The sequence below is a fragment of the Erythranthe guttata genome, chromosome 13 (assembly GCF_056151865.1).
Source record: "Erythranthe guttata isolate IM_541 chromosome 13, IM_541, whole genome shotgun sequence".
NCBI lineage: Eukaryota > Viridiplantae > Streptophyta > Magnoliopsida > Lamiales > Phrymaceae > Erythranthe > Erythranthe guttata.
The window spans coordinates 13,787,581-13,806,453 of NC_142545.1; the positions used below are offsets into that span (position 1 = coordinate 13,787,581).

An 18,873-nucleotide genomic window follows, 5' to 3' on the forward strand; every position below is an offset into this window, starting at 1 on the left:
ATATATGCATATATATAATTTATTGCTTTTATATTGTTCTCCTATAACTTTTAATAATTTAGTTTTATATAAAAAAAATAAAAGTAATTATTTTTAATTGAAGAGAACAAAGAAAAAATAATAAATGAGTGTAACAAGTTAAGTAAGGAAGTTAAGAATTGTTGTTCGCAATCCGGGGCAAGTCCACTCACAATTGAAAAAACCACTATATTATACACATATATTATTATTTAGTTCACCGAAAATCCAAATTAATTTCAAAAAAGTCCTAAGAGTTAATTCAAACACAAAAATTAAAATAAAATCCTTTTTTTTATAGGGGAGCTACCCGAACCCTCGAAAATTTAAACTCTCACTGTAACAAAATTCAAAACTCACCACTCTTAGAACAATCATTGTTTTAATGTATATTCGGATTCCCCGATAATGAAATTATGGTTTCACCACTGTTAAGAAGATAGTGAAATCTTTAGATTCATGATTCATTTACTCGAATATATATATATATATGATATGTCAACATTGCATGTAGTTGGAGGGGCAAGCTATTCCCCACCAATTAATGTAATTATCGATGTGCAAAAAATGAATTAATGAACAAATTTGGGTCGAACGTGAATTAGCATTGAACACAAATTGGGCAATTTTGGAAGACTATCTGTCGACGGTGTTGAGGTGGTCCTATCAGGGTTTTTTCTTGGCCGTTGGATCAATGGCTCCACACATTTTTCAAATTACAGGATTTTCTGATTGGGTCAAGAACAATTTTAATTATGATAAAATTGTTTAATTTAACATATGTGCCACATCCAATGTACCCAAATTATTAAAAAAGAAAAAGAAAAAAAGAATAAATCTATTATTAATTTTCACGATATTAAAGGCATACGGGACTTTATTATCTATCTAATTAGTTGTTAGCATGAATGACTTTTTTTAAGGGGGTTTGACTTTTTGACTCGGAATTATTTATTAATTAAGGAAATATCCCTTCAAGGCTACGTGAGGTCTACATGAATAAATTCATTTTTTTTGTTTTTGTTAATTATTATCAAGTTATATATATATTTGCAAATTTTGTTTTTTTAATCCCTAAAACTAGGGTTCATGTTGATACAAATACAGTTCGCTAGTTGAAGAAGATGATATTCATTAGAGCTAATTGCAAATACCATCCCTGTGTAATCTCTAATTGTCAAAGAAAAAAAAACCTCACCAACACCCCTTTGTGTTATCATTTTCGAAGCACACTGTACCATTCTTGATTTTAGGTTTTGACTGAAGGTGAAGTTACAAAAATGTCTTTTGGGGTTTTTCAGCAATTAATAAAACATATTATAATTTTATAAATATTATATATATTTTTTATTTTGTAAATATTAAAAATAAAAATTATATGTATACTAGAATAAAATATATATTACCACATAAAAAGTTTTTATATGTTTTTTATTTTTTTTTTTTACATTCTATATTTAATAAAAAAGAAAAAAGGAAAAAAAAAAAAGTTGATTCTTCTCCCTGCCATCCCATCCAACTCACAGGCCACAGCAGATTCGCCCTCCCACCCAACTCACAGGCAACATCACTCATCAATCATTTGTCCATCCGGCCATGGCTTCTGCTCCGCCGCTGCGCACCACCATCTCACCCCTCCACCACCACCACCATCTTCTCCAAATTCGCCGTCCACAACATCTTCGAAATTTTAGTTTTCACCAAAAACTTTACGCGTGCCTCAAACCTTACCACAATCTCCTATTTTGACAGAGGTGGCGGCGATAAGGTGAGCAAGAGAAGAGAAAAGAACAAAAAGATGCAATTTTTGGACCTAGCAGGTTCGGTCGTCAAACTCGTCGCCGTCGAGAGAAATCGTTTGAAGATGTTGTAGATAGTCCGTTGTTGTAATTGGGGCTGGGGTTGGCCTCGGGTTGTGCGGATTCGGGTCCGATATGTGGATTGCAGAAGAGGAGGTGATGGTGTTGAACTTGGGTTTGGGGTTGGGGTTTGGGCCTTGGAAGGTGGGGAGGGAATCGGGAAGAAGACAATGATTTTTTTTTTTCTTTTTTTTTTAATGACATATAATTATTTGTCACATTATTATTTTGAATTCTAAAAATTACAATTTGGTCCTATAAATTTAGGTTATTCATAATTTAACAAACAAGGTTATTTTTTATTTTATAAAGGAGTATTTATGACATTTCACCCTAAAAATACTATTAAAAATTGCACAATCCGCTAGTGAGTGACACGATTTGCCTCTAGGGGTCTCGATGCTCTGACTTTGATAACACAAGGGGTGTTGGTGAGTTTTTTTTTCATATGGGGTATTTGACAATTAGAGATAACACAAGGGTGGTATTTGCAATTAGCTCATATTCATTTGTCTGAAATCTGAATAATGGAAAAATTAGAGAGTTTCCAACGGTCAGAAAAGCTTAAGTAGCCGTTGCAACAACCAACACAGAAGCGCTACTTACATAACTAAAATAATTGAAATGTAATAACTGAAAACGCGCTTATAGTACAAATATTACAGAACTTAGGTATGCTATACAAATTTTACTAAAAACACTATTCACAGTTTACAATATCTAATATGTTTAAAATTTATTTATATATTTGTAATTTGTTTGCCATAATGTAATAGACTAAGTTAGTAGCATGTTCTTTTTCTTAGATTAGATTTTCTATTAAATTTGTTAAAATCATTTATTATATATGAATTGTCTATAAAAACCACTTAAAAAACCACTTAGTTTACAATAATAAAATATAATTTGAAGGATAAAATTGTTTTTTTTTCTTTTTAGTCACCCCTATTAAATTAAGGCAATGAATATATGCAAGACGAAAATTACTAAGTGCAAGACCTTACTTCATGCAAGACCAAAGTATAAATAAATTTATTAAGATCAAGACTGGAAATTACAAATATAACCCCAATATTAATTTAGATATTATTAAGGGTAAATTGCACTTTACCCCCCTGTGGTTTCAGGGTTTGGCACTTAACCCCCCTGTGATATCGATTTGGGCACTTTACCCCCCTGAGGTTAACACAGTGTAGCGGCCGTCTGTTTGAGTAACGGAAACTGGTTAATGTCTAAAATGCCCTTTTATTTTTCTACTATTTACAGATCAAAACCACGATCCCTATTTACCCTATCCATTTTATTTTCCCCCAAATACAATACGCAGTTTTTTTCCCAATCTTAAATTAGGTTTTCTTGTTTAGTATGTTTTTGAACTGATTTGAACCAGCTGTTCGCATAATTAAGATTCAAAGAAGCTGATTACGACAATAGATGAACAAGGGTTTCGTGTGAACTGATTGCAGAGGAAGCGTGAAATCGCGATGGAAGATCCAATGTAAGTTTTTCATTTTAATTCTTTGTTTGTTAATTATTTCATATGATTTTTTTTGTTATCTCGTTAAATCTGGGGATTCTAAAGTTTTTTTATCCAAAAATTAACATCTTTTTGTTATACGGCTCAAATCCCTAATTTTTGAAAAACAATTTCTTTGCTTTCAAAGTAATGCATAAGGTTCAGATTTTGCCCTTATTGTATTCTTTCAATTTTCTCTTTCATTGGTAATAATTATTTTAATATTTGTGTTTTTTTCTTCAACATGTGTTGTCTGCCTTCAATGTGTATTGTGGTCCCCTTTTCAATTTTTTATTTATTTTGTGAGAATGGTCCCCCATTCTTATTCTAAGAATTTAAGAATGGTCCCCAATTCTTAAAAAAATATTCTTATGTATTTTTTATTGATTGCAGAACCCCTGTTACTATAGAATTCCATTATGGAGGAAATTTTATGTGGAAACCTAGCATCAAGTATGTGGGAGGAAAGGTAGAGTTTGTAGAAGTTGAAGACAGAGACATGCTGGGCTATTTGTACTTTGAGCAACTGTATCAAACTCAGTTGGGGTTCAAGCATAGATGTTTGTTTTACTATAGAGTAGCTGGGGAAACTTTAGATAGAGGGTTGAGTACATTGAAGAATGATGAAGATGTTGTTGCTATGGTTAAAGCTTATGAAGGATTGGATGTTATTTGTATGTATGCAGAACAAGTTGAAGAAGAAGCCAATGAAAATATTGAAGAGCAAGTGGAGCCAATTGTTGAAAAAGAAGCCAATGAAAATATTGAAGAGCAAGTGGAGCCAGCTGTTGAAGAAGAAGTTCTGCTATCATTTGAAGACCTTATTGATGAAGTTTACCAAGAGCTTACTGCTGAGAAAACAAGTCAAGTTGAAGAGAATCAGCAAGTAGGGAGTGTTGAAAGTGAAGATGAAGAGTTGGAAGATGATGAAGATAGAGCACCATCTGTACAAAGTTCTGTTCCTAGCTGGTTTGATGATGGTTTAGAGATGCCAAATGATGACATCTTTGTGACAGAAAAAGCTGCAGAAGGTGAAGGTAAAGGTCCTGATTTAAATGCAGAAGATTGGTGGTCTGACTGTGAAGATCCTGAGCATGCAGAAGAGTTGAGGAGTAGTGATTCCGAAGGTGAAAAGTCTAATGAATTCAATGAGGTTACTGGTATGAAGAATCCAATTTTGTTTGTTGGACTGAAGTTTTCTACACCACAAGTGTTCAGAAGAGCCTTGGTTAGATGGAATGTGTTGAGAGGCCATGACATCACATATGTAAAGAATGAGAACAAGAAGATAACTGCCAAGTGTAAGCAAGATTGTGGATGGAGAATACATGCATCTCCTATTGGCAAGACATTCACATTCCAGATCAAGACCTTCATTTCAGAGCACAAATGTGGCAGAACACATGAAAATCATCTTGTGAATTCCAGATACTTAGTTGAAGAGTATCTTGATGATTTGAGAGACAATGGAGAAATGAATGTCATATCAATGAAAAGAAAAGCAAGAAAGGACCTGAATGTAGATATTAGCAGGTGGCAGTGTTATAGAGCAAAGAAAAAGGTAAAGAAGATTGTGGAGGGTGACATACAGAAGCAATATGGATTGTTGAGAGATTATTGTGCAACAGTGCTACACCATAATCCAGGAAGCTGTTTCAAGATTCAAACTAATGCTGAAGATAGTGCCAATGATACTCAGCCTAGATTTTTAAGACTCTATGCTAGGTTGGCTGCACAAAAGAGTGGATATTTAGCAGCATGTAGACCAATTGTAGGGTTGGATGGCTGTTTTCTCAAAGGAGCAGTTGGGGGTCAGCTGTTGAGTGCTATTTGCAGAGATGGAAATGACAACTTGTTCCCACTTGCAGTAGCTGTTGTAGAATCTGAGTGCAAACAGACTTGGACCTGGTTTCTAATTCAATTACTTAGAGACATGGGAGGGGTTCAAGAAAGAGGGTGGGTCTTCATTTCTGACAGACAAAAAGGTCTAGTTGAGACCATGAATGAGTTGATGCCAGGTGTTGAACATAGATACTGCATAAGGCATATGTATGCCAACTTCAAACAGAAATATAAAGGGAAAGAGTTAAAAGATCTATTCTGGAAAGCAGCTTCTACAGCAAATTTGAATGATTGGAAGTACTATATGGATGAAATCAAGAAAGCTGATCCACCAACAGTTATGAATGGTGAAGAAAGTAGTTGTGCATATCAGTGGTTAATGAATGCTAATCCTCAGAACTGGGCCAGGTCACATTTCAGTCCAAGAGCAAAGTGTGATATCCTTGTGAACAACATGAATGAAAGCTGGAACAACTACATTATTGATGCCAGAGATATGCACATCATCTCAATGCTTGAGTGGATCAGAAAATCATTAATGGTAAGATTTCAAGTTAAAAGAAATGGTATGCTGAAGCATGTGGGAAAGATTGGTCCAAATATTTTCAAGAAACTGGAGAGAATCAAACAAGCTAGTGCTAATTGCTTCCCCACTTGGTCAGGGGGAATGTTGTTTGAAGTAGAGTGTCATGAAGGACCTCATATTAGGCAATGCTCAGTGAATCTTGCAACAAAAACATGTACATGTAGGATGTGGGATGTGAGTGGGATTCCTTGCAAGCATGCAGTTAGTGCCATTTATTTGAACAAGCATCAACCAGAGGATTATGTGCATTCTTGCTACACTAGAGAGGCTTACCTGGCCACTTACAACTTCCAGATTTTTCCAGTTCCAGGGGAGCATGACTATGTGAAGTCTGGATTACCACCACTAATTCCTCCAATTATCAAAAAGCAAGCTGGAAGGCCAAAGAAAAAAAGAAATAAAACAGCTGATGAACAAGGCCCTAAAACTGTTGTTCAAACCAAAGTTTCAAGAAGAAATTTGCCAGTGACATGTGCAAGATGCCTCAAAATTGGGCATAACAAAAGAGGATGCAAAGGAGAAATGCACCCTAATTCTAAGTTGCTAAAGGTATTTTATGTCATATTATCTCTCTGTTTTATTTTTTTTTATTTTTGTTTTAATCTGCAATTTTGAGTAACATTTTTATTTTTAATTTATTTTGGCAGCCAAAAAATATCCAACCTCCAAGAATTAATAAGATGTCAGCTCCCAGTACAGTACTCCCTCAAAATCAAGAAATTCCCCAGACTCCTTTTCAGGTATTTTATGTTAATTTTCTCAACATTTAAATCTCACCTACTATCTTTGACCACTTTAATTTGTTTGTTTCAGAATTCATTTGCATCTAGTCCTTCAATGCAACAACCTTCTGTACCTCATTCAAGTTCATCTCAACCACCACATATTTCTCAATCCACTTTTGAGGTTAGTTTAGTGAGCATTCATTTTAATTTATCAATTTGAATGACTTGCCTTTTTTGAATATTTCCATTTTTTCAATAAATCTGACTTGCACTTTTTTTTTTGTTTCATAGAATCCATTTTCCCAACAGTCTGCCTCACAACCATCATTATTACATGGCCCTAATGGTGCATTATTCCAGAGATCAAAGACTTCTTCAGTTGGTGGAAGCAAAAGCAAAGTAGTTGGTGGAAGTAAAAGCAAGGCAGTTGGTGGAAGCAGAGGCAAAGCATGTGAAGGTGGTGGTAAAAAAAAAGGAAAAACACAGGAGAAAGAGAAGAAAAGACCAATTTGGATGCCTTGATTATTTTGGTTTTTTTGGTGTATTACAGAGCCATTTTTCTTTTGTTTATGACATGATTTATGGTCTTTCTGAACTTGTATTGGCTCAGTAATTTATGGTTTGTTATTTGTGGTTTGCATTGTCTAGAACAAGTTTGTTTTTTTGTGGTTTGCATGGTCTAGAACATAGCCATTTATGGTTAGTTATTTTTGAGATTTTTGGGTCTGTATTGAATATTTAAAACTGTTGTTGAATCTTGAAAACTTATTTATTTGTTCTGTGACATTTGGTGGGAAGATTATTGATTTTAAAGCATGTATGTGATGATTTTGGAATAATATAATCATTGATAAAAACTTGTAGTACTTACCACTAATAAAAGTTGATATTTCAAAGCTTACAAACAAGAATGACAACTGAAATAAAAAATAGAAAAAGACATCCAACCACCATTTGCTTCACCATTTCTTGTTTAGCTTCAACAACTTCAACCCTTGTCTTTATGGCAACAACCATTTGCTCAAATCCATCTACAGCCTTTGATGATGTTGTTGCAGTTGGTATGCCATTAATTGCGTAGGGAATGCACCATCCTTGAAAGCCACAAGTTGAAGCCGGGCATACAAAATACAATCGACCCCTTGAAGGCTTAACCTCGGATTCCACAATTTTTATGAGTGTTTTTTGCCCACAAGAACATACCTTCCCATTGTATCGAAGATCAACACTTTCTGGGGCTCCAAATCTGCTGCTGCTTGAAGAAGACATGAGAAAAAAAAATCGAAAAAAAGAAAAAAAAAACGTAAGAAAAAGGAGAAAAAAAAGGCTGTTCAATTAATTTGAAGCAATGAAAGAAAATGCTTTGACAAAAGGGGTTTATATTAAATGTAAAAGGGGTAAGATGGGTATATACATAAAATTACAGCTTGGAAAACCTCAACCACACCAATTTAGGGCGAGTGAGAGACACTTGCTGTTAACTTTAACGGATAAACAGACGGCCGCTACACTGTGTTAACCTCAGGGGGGTAAAGTGCCCAAATCGATATCACAGGGGGGTTAAGTGCCAAACCCTGAAACCACAGGGGGGTAAAGTGCAATTTACCCTATTATTAATTCAAATTAGGCTAATTGCTATTGCAAGACCAAAAAAAAAAAGGAAAAAAAAAAAGAAAAAACCGAGAGGGAACTCACTCCCCCAACAAAAACCCAACATCTTCTTCTTCATACTCATTTTACACATTTTTTTCCACAAAAAAATCTTCCATATTCTCCAAAACCCTCATTACACAAAACCCTCAAATCTTACTAAAACTTGAAAATAATGACATTATGGATACACAAGACATAAATATGGAGGATTCTAAGGTCGAAGAACACAAAGAGGTAAGAAATATTGTACTTTGTGATCGTTTTTCGCACCTCATTTCACGTACAAAAAAGTCGACGTGTACAGGTCGAAATATGCTCCGAATATCGACACACTAGTGTCGAAAATTTCAACATAAATCGACACTCTTTTACTGTCGATTTTTATTGAATTTTTCGACATTCTGGTGTCGATATTCGGTGCATATTTCGACACTAGTGTGTCGATATTCGATGCATATTTCGACCAGTACAGGTCGAATTTTTTGTACGTGAAATGAGGTGCGAAAAACGATCAACGGCAACGACTGCAACGGCGACGGGGGATATTTCTAGTGCTTGTCGACTGCAATGGCGACGGCGGAGGTGGTGGACTTCAACGGCGACGGGATATTTCTAGTGCTTGTCGACTGCAATGGCGACGGCGGAGGTGGTGGACTTCAACGGCGACGGCGAAGGGCGGCGGCGAGTGCTGCAATTGATTTTTTTTTTTTTTTTTTGTTTTCTTCCCTTCTTTCCTCCTCGTTTTTCAATTCTCGTTTTTCAATTTGCTTTTTCTTTCTTTTTTTATTAATTTTTCTTTTTTAAATTGGTCTTGCAAAAGTAAATTAATAAAACAATTTGTTTGTATTTTATTAAGGTTATTATAGTCTTTTTATACTTAATTTGATAAAAAATATTAATTTGGTCTTGCCCTGAGTAAATTTGTGATTTCAAATAGTCGCTGCCTTAAATTAATCTTAGGGTAAGGGGTGCTACTAATTTAATGAAATATAGTAGCATTTAATTGCGGGTTTTGATTTTAGTAGCGGATTTGAAAAAGTATTTCGGATTCATATGAATTTAAATATTTTGAAGCCATAATTAAAAAAAAATATCATACTAATTTGATAAATGAATTATTTATTTTAAATTTCAATTAATCTCGGAAAGGGGCTCAATTGACCTGACCCAGATCAAGGGGCCATAATTAGCCAAAAATTCTCAGAACATTATTTTATTAGCAATTAAGACATCAATTATTTTAATTTTTTCGATAAAATTCCCTAACTACAAAATGCTATCACACCTCAATTTTTACAAGTTTGATGCTATTGTTTTAGAATTTCACTGCCATTTTTGACAAGTTATTGTTTAGAAGTCCGCTGCCATTTTCATAAGTATATTCCATATTTTGTTAAAATTGAATACTCAATTTTCAATTTTTTCAGCTAAAATTTCAATAGTTTACTATCATCTTTTTTAAAATACTCAATTTTCAGATGTTCACTATCAATTGCCATAAGTTGCTATCATCTATTGTAGAAATAATAATTTTATAGTAGTATACTACCAATTTTAAGAAGTTGACATTACTATTTTGTTAAGATACTCAATTTTCAGAACATCATAATCAATTTTCATAAGTTGCTATCATGTTTTGATGAAATACTAATTTTGTAGTTCACTACCAATTTTAAAATCACTTTGTTAAAACATTAAACTTTTCATAACTTCACTGCCAATATATCAATTTTCAGAAGTTCGCTGTCAATTTTCAGAATATTGCTACCATATTTTGTTAATACACTCATTTATATAAACATCACTTCGACGTCTTCAACATAGTTAGACTTCGACAATACTTAATTAAACATAAATGAAGAAAACACATAATTAACAAAAAGAAAGAAACATCTTATAATTGGTTATATTATTAACAAAAAAAATCTTGAAAGTATAGACGATTTATAAAGCATATAGTTATACAACGTCGTTACAAAAATGAAATGACATGATCTTGGAATACAAAAAACTATATATTTCAATGGATCTTAATCCTCTCTACGTCTGAATCAGATTAGAAATTTTCGACAAATCAAAATTAAAAAAAAAAGATGCATTTTTCAAGATTCAAACAACATCAAATCGCCAACAATATTTGACGTATCTCATTAGCAAAACTAACGATTTCTTCGAGTTTAGCCGTTTCGCTTAAGAAAAAGCTTGGCTCGGATCAATTATAAGAGATTAAGGTAAGGTAGTCACAACATTGATACTAGTCAAATGACTTTAAAGTTAACAAATGAATATTTGAACCTAAAGACTTCATCTTTTGTTGCATTTCTCATACCTAGGGGTTATTAGCTAATTTCCCAAAATATTAGGACTCAAGTGTTATAAGATGAGAATTTCTAGCAATAAAACTAGAGCAAATTAGCAATAATTCCACTAATCAAATGTGATTAAAATTTAAAAAAATTGTTCCTAAGTAATTAGTAGCAATCCCATGCCCAAATAATTGATGGTAATGGAAGAGAGAAACACGCTTTTAATTGATTGAGACAACAAAATGTCACTTCTTTAAAAACACGGCTACTTCTAAATTCTAATTAACAAAAAAAAAAAAAAAAGATAATCAGCAAGGTATCAAATCAATGAACCATCTGATAACCTTGAAAGGGATCTCCACCATTGTTACCGCCAAATTCGCCACTCCGGCGCAGCATATGCAACACGGGCATAAACAGCTTAAGACGCTCCTATACTTTTCAACAAAATCGACAGAAAAAGAATAAAAAAAACAAAATTTGTATACAATCATCTTATAAGAAACATGATCACAAATGGAATGATATTATTCTTGCATGTGATTAAAAATGTGAAGGAAAAATAATTTAAAAGTCGAAAAGAAACAAACCCGACAAGCCATATAATAACGCCGACGAGGGACAATAGCAACGAGATGAAGGCGAACGGAAGACCTATCAAGAAACCCAATGGCCTGCACTCCATTATGTCTTCTTCGTTCAACAATTAATTAATAATGGATAAATAATAATAATGCTGAGGGAGATCGAGTGCTTAATTTCCTGAGTTCAAATTTTCTTCTCCCTTCTCAGGATTGATTTTCAGAGAGAGAGAGAGAGAGAGAGAGAGAGAGGCTATGTAATAATTATTTTTAACCGTTCAAATGATTGGCGGTTTTGGTATTTACTTGTCTTGTTTTCTGCTAGCAATTTGTCTTGATGGCTATGATCAAATTGAAAACTAAGATATATCATATATGGATGTGCTTAACTTAATTATTCCTTTTTCAATAAAAATTAAAATTATTTTTTTATTTAAATAATTATTCTTAATGCCCAAGGGCCAAGAGCAGTTATCATATATATAAATAATATATTTGTTGAATTTAAATTTTTATGTTTTGCAAGTGTAATAAATGTACACTGAGTCGATTTATACCGTTGATCTACACACACCAATGTGGATGTGTGTGCATGTATTTACGTGCTTATGAATGGTAGGGAACTGTCCGGTGTATTTCACCTAGCATAGTATACACTAGTGTATATTGAGCAATTTAAGCAAATGACAATGGTGAAAAGTGTTGATTAAATAATTTTTTTATTTATATTAATGATGTAAGTACATACATATATCACAAGAATCAGAAGATCCCATGTTTGATGTAGGTAACTTGGGATAATCTAACCAAAATAAAAATAAATAAATACATCAAATAAATAAATAAATAAATACTATAAGCATCGTGCATTTCGGTAATTTAGTAATCTAAGCTACAAAATATGGTGTAATCTGTAAACGAAAACTCCAAAAGTTGTTATATATGTTTTTCATACAACAAAAATAAGTTTCGATATAGGTTTTTTTTTTTGTTCTTGATAATTTAATTATTCACTCGATTTACCAATTTTGCTAACGCGAATGCCGCTGGCAAAAAGATTTCACCCTCTCCAATGCTTCTTCAAGACAAGATGGCTCAACTGCAAATATGATTCGCAGCCAATTCTTTAGGCCTACAGCCAGCCCTGCAAAATAAAATAAATTAAATACTCTCGTTTTTTTCGCCACTTCGTTTTATATAAATATATATATATGTAACCTGGAAGAATTATAACAGATTCCTCTTTAGCCAGCTTGAAGCAGAAGTCGATATCGTCACTAATATCTTTCAGCATGGAAATATTCAGCTTCACCTAAATTTTCAAATGTATTCATGAGCATCTAAACTAGGAAAAAAATGAATTTGCTATAATTCAATTTTTTTTTTTCGATCACTTATCGGAACTCATGCGTATTTACCATGAATGCCATTGACCCTTGTGGTTTATGAGGACACGTAATGCAGTTGATTTCTTTCATCTTTCGATAACAAGTATCCGAAGTTTGCTTCAGTATATTGATCGTTTTTCTGAAGAAAACTTCTTGTTTTTCTTCAAGTATAGCTGGAACCGCTGCCTGTTGCATCAAACTAATTTAACTTCACCACAAGTGATTAAAAAAAACTAATTGTACGATTTTACGAACCTGTATGAAGGTTGCAGAACCTCCACAAATGTCACAATACTTCTTAAGGCGCTCGACAAACTGAAAAGATAACAAAATTAAGAAAGTTATTTATAATTTTATAAAGCAAAAATCGAGGCTAGCAAATCAAAGAATAAAAAAAAAAAAAAAAAAAAAAAAAAAAAAGGAACCTTTGGGCTCTTTAAAGTGCCGTCGGGATCAGTTGTAACCAACCAACCAAGACGCCAGCCTGGCACTAACCACCTCTTCGACAGAGAGCCAAGAGTAATAACCGGTGCAATCGATCCAAAAACACCCATCGGCACAAAAGGGTTATTCCCAAAAGCAAGATGCCCATACACTTCATCCGAAATTACAACAATACCAAGCCGCTTCGCAGTTTCAGCGATCTAATCGTTAACAAAAAGGGTATGTACAGTAATTAGGCCAATAATCATCATTAACTTGCTAAAAAAATAAACATAAAAGCTAAAAGTTTAATTTAAACCTCTTTCAAATGTTGATACGAATAGACGTTCCCACACGGATTTCCGGGATTAATGATGACCATAGCAACGGTGTTGTGATCCGCCAGGTGTCCGACTGTAGCGAGATCAACTTCCCATTGGTTATCGGGGAGTAGATCGAAGTAACGGGGTTCGAGGTTTCTGAAGGCAGAGCAAAGCCCGTAAACCGGAAACCCCGGCCTCGGAAGCAAGATGTTAGCACCCGGTCGAGATAAAATCGATAATGCTATTTCGATAGCTTGTGTGCAACCGGACGTTACATAAACATCTTCGGGCAGCAAATCGTAGGGCAGATCACGTGACAAATACTCTGCAATTGCCCTGTTTTTTTTTTAACATAAAAGCTATATGAATCAGAATCAGCACAAAACTGAACTAAGAAATTACTAACAAAAAGAATGATTTTTTAATTTTTTTTCATTTCTTTAATTCAGCATAGTTATCATCGAATTTTGAATTTAGACAACATAAGCAAAATCATTAGCCACTAAACAGCAATTAAACTGATCTTAAGAAAAGCCCAATCAAAAGCAACACAATCGAAACATTGCATGCACGACCCAATATTCAAAAAACAAAAAAAAAAAAAAATTAAAAAAAATTGAAATTACATTCTGGTTTGAGGAAGACCAGCAGTGGGAGCGTAGCCATTGAATTTGTTGGAGCGGAGAGCATCGACAACAGCTTCTTGAGCGGCGGAGCTTGTCCTAAAGCAAGAATGAGCTGTCGGGTCACCAATTCCCAATGAAATCAACTTCTTACCTTTGATTTCTTCTGTGTTCGCCATTAGCAATTCGAGGACCCCTTTAATGGTGAAATTCTTCGGCACTTCAATCTCTTGCCCTAAATTACAGACATCCATTTCTTAATTTGAGAGAGGGGTTTGGGATTGGAATTTAATTTAAATTTAAAGGCCACAAAAAAGGATGAATTGTGTGTTGTTTTCTGGTACTGCATGGGACATATATATATGTATATGTGTATGTATATGTTGTGTGAGTTGGAGGAGTGGTGTGGGGGAGATCCAAGTGGGTTCGGGTTTGGGGAAATGGGTGCTCTCTTTTCTGTCGGATCCTGGAAGTGGGGCCCCGGATCCGAATCAAAGGATGGAGTTTGTACAAGTCTCTTTGTGGTTGAGAGTTATCCACGCGCCTGAAATGAAAACCTCTTGTTTGGTTTTGGTTTAGAAATTGATAGCCGTGCGTGCGTCTACGTGATCTTTTAGAATTTTCCCATCATTTTTTTTTATCATGGGAAAATTAAAACATATAAGTAAATAATGTTTATTGATTTTGATTAGAATTACATAAACTTCAAATATATTGTTATAAATTGTTATGATAACTATAGGTGGAAATCGGAATGGGATATTCGAATTCGGCCGTCTCCAATCCGAAAATATCTGAATTTGAAACTGTATTTTTCAATCCGATTTCTGAAGTTTTAATTTCCGATATTTTTTGGAAAGGAATTGGAATTATATCAAAAACTACCAAAAAATTTGGTTTCCCGATCAAATTTTAGTTCCGAGTATTTATATTGTTTTTCGAAATATATAACGTATGAATACCCAAACTACAAATAAAATGAAACTCAAGAAAATATTAATTGATATGAGAAATTCTATGTATGATTTTGTTGTTCTTATAAATGGCTTTATTTATTGTATTTTGTTGAAAAAAAAAATTTGGATTTTCTTGTATTTTACTGGAAAATTCCGAAAAAAAAATCAAAAAGTTGTGAAAATTGGCATTATGTCCAAATTTGGAATAAGAGATTATCATTTAATACAATTTTTCGAAATTCCACCTGTTCCGGAGCATTCCAATATCGGAATGATTTTTTGAATTCCTATTTTTTGAAATTGAAATTGGAACTCATTTTTAACTTATTTAAATTGTTATCTCGATTTATGTGTGTATTTCCAAGTATTAATTAGATGCGGTCACGTAATTCTCACTTATGTGGAGTTCCAATCTTGACGTGGTCATCTCAACATTATCTCAAGTTCGAACTCATATTACATCGGATATTTAAATGTGAGATAAATCAAACAATCGAATTAAGTAAATCAAACTAGTTTCAGTTTCTTATTTATTTATTTATTTTATTGTTGAAAGATAAATAATTAGAGTATAATTAATATTTATTAGGATTTGTTTTTTATCTGTTAATATTAGTGTTCGAAATTTTAGAACCTGTTTCCACATTAACCGGAGAACTATTCGATGTAGATATCGCATCGGTAACACTAATGTTATAATCTATGTAGCACGGAAACGTTAACTTCTTAACGTATCTGTGTTTCGGACACGTTTCGTGTTCGACATTCAAGGACACCTGTCGGATACCTTATGACCCATTTTGTAATTTCCCTAAACTTAGAAATATGTTAGAATAGCAAATTTTCAAATATTTATGATGATTCCCTAATTATTTACACGGTTTAATGATTAATTGTAAGTTGATAGTGATAATTTAAAAATAATTATTTTTTTTCTTCATTAAATAACATTGGTCGGACTAAGTAATTAGTATATTGTACCAACTTATCACACTCATAACCAATTGAGCTATACCCATGCGGTCTTTTATTTTTATGAGGTCATGTAGACAACTATCGAACAAATATTAGTATATGGAATATTCCACCAAAAAAACCTACCAAACTATGCAAATGAATAAATCAATCTAAAATTCTATTACCAATATTCCATATTGACCCGGCTTCTATGGATTAATTTGGTAACGATTGACAACAAATTTTATTTAATGGTTACCAGATTTTTTTTTAACATAAATTTCAAATTGTTGTGCTTTTAAGTTACTATTAATACTTTTTAGGCTGCGGCTATATGCAAGACTAATTCCACTTGTGCAAGACCAAATTAAAATTTTCAATGTATAAATACTATAATACCCTTATTTATTAAAAAAATAAAAAATTCCAAATATGCAAGACCAAAAATTCAAAAACACAAAAAACCCTATCAAAAGACCACAAAACCACAAGACCAACTATCATCTTCTCCATCTTCCAAAACTCACTAGACCTTTCTCCTTCCTCCTCCATTAACCCACAAAACCTAGAAATTCAAAATCATCAAAACTCAACAAATCTTACAAAGATGGCAAGAATGGAGTCAGAAGACATTAAAATAGAAGATTCTACGATGGAAGAACCCAAGAATGTATGCATTTATGGGTTTGTTTTAGCTAGAATATCGATTTTCCAAAACAAATCCCGCGCAAACGAATTCGACATGTACAGGTCGAATTTTACAGGTAAAAATCGACATTTAGATGTCGATTTTGAGGTATAAAATTCGACATTTGAATTTGTGCTACAAATTCGACATGTCAATGTCGATTTTTACCTATGAAATTCGACGCTTAAGTGTCGATTTGTAGCATAGTTTTTCGACACCTTGGTGTCGATTTTTGTTTTTTTCTCATTATTTGTATTTGGTCTTACATGAGAAAAAAAAAAGCCAATTTAATTTATGGGCATACTTGTCATTCCATCTTAATAAAATAGAATCTTTTGGAATCTTTCTTTAATTTGGTCTTGCACAAGTGGAATGAGTATTGCATATAGCCGCAGCCTAGTTTTTATTAAATATATTTTTTTTTAAGGGATAATTTGACAAAACTCCCCGGTTACACAAGTCTCATTACAATGAGCCCAATTTTATTTTACATTTTTAAGATAAATCCAAGACAATTTTTATTAATTAATTACACTTAATTATTACCATTGTACCCCCAATTAAGAAAAAAATTATATTTAATTTATAATTAAAAGATATATACCTCTCTTGCACACACACACAACACACGCACACACAGTGTCTCTCTTGCACACACACACCACACGTACACAAAGTCTCTCTCTCTTGAACACACACACGCGCGCGCACACACAACTCCCATTATTATATTCACATATATCCCAAGTTTCTCCATTGTTGTGGGTCGAAAAGAATAGAGATTCAAATACAAAATTAATTAAATTGAGAGATTTTCAAATACACAAGTTTTTCCATTGTTGTGGCGTAAAAACATAGACTAAAACCCGAGGGACAGGAGCATGCGGGAATATTCAGGAAACGCAATTGGTACATAATCCCATCTTCTCACAAACGAATGGAATTCGACATGTATCGACAAGCCAAACAAACTCGTGTTTTTGTGCAACCCCTGAAAAGCTATTGATGACGAGTCCCCATTTATCAAGAAGTCAAAATTGTAATTACAAAGTGGTTTTCATTAATTACATGGTGGATTTTCGTAATGGAATTCGTTAATTATACAGTGGTTTTCGTTAATTACAGAGTGGTTTTCGTTAATTACAGAGTGGTTTTTGATTTTTGTTAATTGATAAGTTTTTAGTGAATTTTTGTAATGGAATTTGTTAATTACATAATAATTTTCGTTAATTACATAGTGGTTTTCATTAATTATAGAGTGGATTAGGTTAATATTAATGTGGATTGTACTTATTTTAAAGTAATTTTTACTTTAATTTCATAGTGGTTTACGAAAAAATTAGTGGTTTTCGATATGTATGTAGTGAATTTCAATTTTTTTTTAAAATATAAACCATTTAAAAAAGTGAAATAAAAAAAAAACGAATTTTCTGTTTTAAATTGATATAAAACAAACTATTTAAAAAAAATTAAAAAAAAAAAAAAAGAAAACTTCAACAGAAATGGCGTAGGGGAGATAATTGGGGGATTGTGTTAGGAGAAAATTGGGGGATGTGCACATCTACCAAAATAATGATTTTTTTAAAATAATATAATATGGTAATTTTTAGTAATATTAAATAGGGGTATTTTGGATAATTCCAAGCAATTGGATTTATATCAAATATCAATTAAAAAAATGGATTTATCAAGAAGTCAAAATTGAATGAAGGGTGTTTGTCAAATAACCCCTTTTTTTATAATGTGAAGTATTTGAAATTATCCCAAAATTGTGAGGCAAAACAATCTCATGTAAAGGTGCCTTCACTCACCGTATAAATTAATATACGACCCAATAAATCGATATTTCAATAATAACAAATAAAAAGCCCGAAATGAATATTTCACGTGGAAGAGTGTACGTAGTTTAATTGTTGTGTGTTCTTTTGTTGTGAGACCCAATGAGTGCTACACAAATCAGTTCACATGACAAATCACAACGAATTTTCTTTGTAATTTTCCAAATTTCGTTACTTATATATTTTTAGAGCGTAACTGTAAGACAGAAAAATAGCTCGGGATTTGTAATTGTCAGTACAGTTAAAAGTATACTAAATTATCAACCCTCATTAGGAGAGTTGGTATCTAGCCTTTACCAATAGGGTAACGGCCTAGGGTTCGAGTCCCATCCTCCCCTACTTCTCCTTATAATGGATTTGAATTTACTATAAAAAAAAAAGGTATACTAAATTTATTTTAATAATAATACTATTAAATAATAGTATTAATAGTCCAATAGCTTGACAGTTAAATTAATGTCAAATTAATTGGACGTAAATGTATTTTTCAAATACGAAAAATATGTTACATAGAACATATTATGTGGGTAAAATATATATTTAACCAAAAAATGGGTGAATTGTTCTCCAATTGATCTCAATCACTAATTT

The 18,873-nt window shown here is 32.9% G+C and overlaps 3 protein-coding genes and 1 long non-coding RNA gene across 4 annotated transcripts; 1 reads left to right on the top strand and 3 right to left on the bottom strand.

The window, feature by feature from the left end:
• Positions 1-3,195: 3,195 nt before the first annotated feature.
• LOC148765968 (uncharacterized) lies at positions 3,196-7,330 on the top strand. Its single transcript, XM_088811828.1, has 5 exons — positions 3,196-3,375; positions 3,787-6,370; positions 6,469-6,561; positions 6,635-6,727; positions 6,838-7,330. Exons 1-5 carry the CDS (start codon positions 3,362-3,364, stop codon positions 7,066-7,068), a joined length of 3,015 nt encoding a protein of 1,004 aa, XP_088667954.1. The 5' UTR covers positions 3,196-3,361; the 3' UTR covers positions 7,069-7,330.
• Positions 7,331-7,715: 385 nt separating this feature from the next.
• Positions 7,716-8,095, bottom strand: LOC148765969 (uncharacterized). Its single transcript, XR_016029118.1, has 2 exons — positions 7,961-8,095; positions 7,716-7,798 (listed from the first exon to the last, which is right to left on the bottom strand). It is a non-coding gene; the product is annotated as an uncharacterized LOC148765969 (long non-coding RNA).
• A 2,516-nt stretch (positions 8,096-10,611) lies between these two features.
• On the bottom strand, positions 10,612-11,270 carry LOC105968726 (taximin). Its single transcript, XM_012993380.2, has 2 exons — positions 11,096-11,270; positions 10,612-10,937 (listed from the first exon to the last, which is right to left on the bottom strand). The coding sequence occupies exons 1-2, from the start codon at positions 11,188-11,190 to the stop codon at positions 10,814-10,816; spliced, it is 219 nt and encodes a 72-aa protein (XP_012848834.2). The 5' UTR covers positions 11,191-11,270; the 3' UTR covers positions 10,612-10,813.
• Positions 11,271-11,912: 642 nt separating this feature from the next.
• On the bottom strand, positions 11,913-14,252 carry TAT7 (Tyrosine transaminase family protein). Its single transcript, XM_012992445.2, has 7 exons — positions 13,847-14,252; positions 13,217-13,556; positions 12,900-13,118; positions 12,730-12,789; positions 12,505-12,660; positions 12,305-12,398; positions 11,913-12,230 (listed from the first exon to the last, which is right to left on the bottom strand). The coding sequence occupies exons 1-7, from the start codon at positions 14,095-14,097 to the stop codon at positions 12,118-12,120; spliced, it is 1,233 nt and encodes a 410-aa protein (XP_012847899.2). The 5' UTR covers positions 14,098-14,252; the 3' UTR covers positions 11,913-12,117.
• Positions 14,253-18,873: the final 4,621 nt, after the last annotated feature.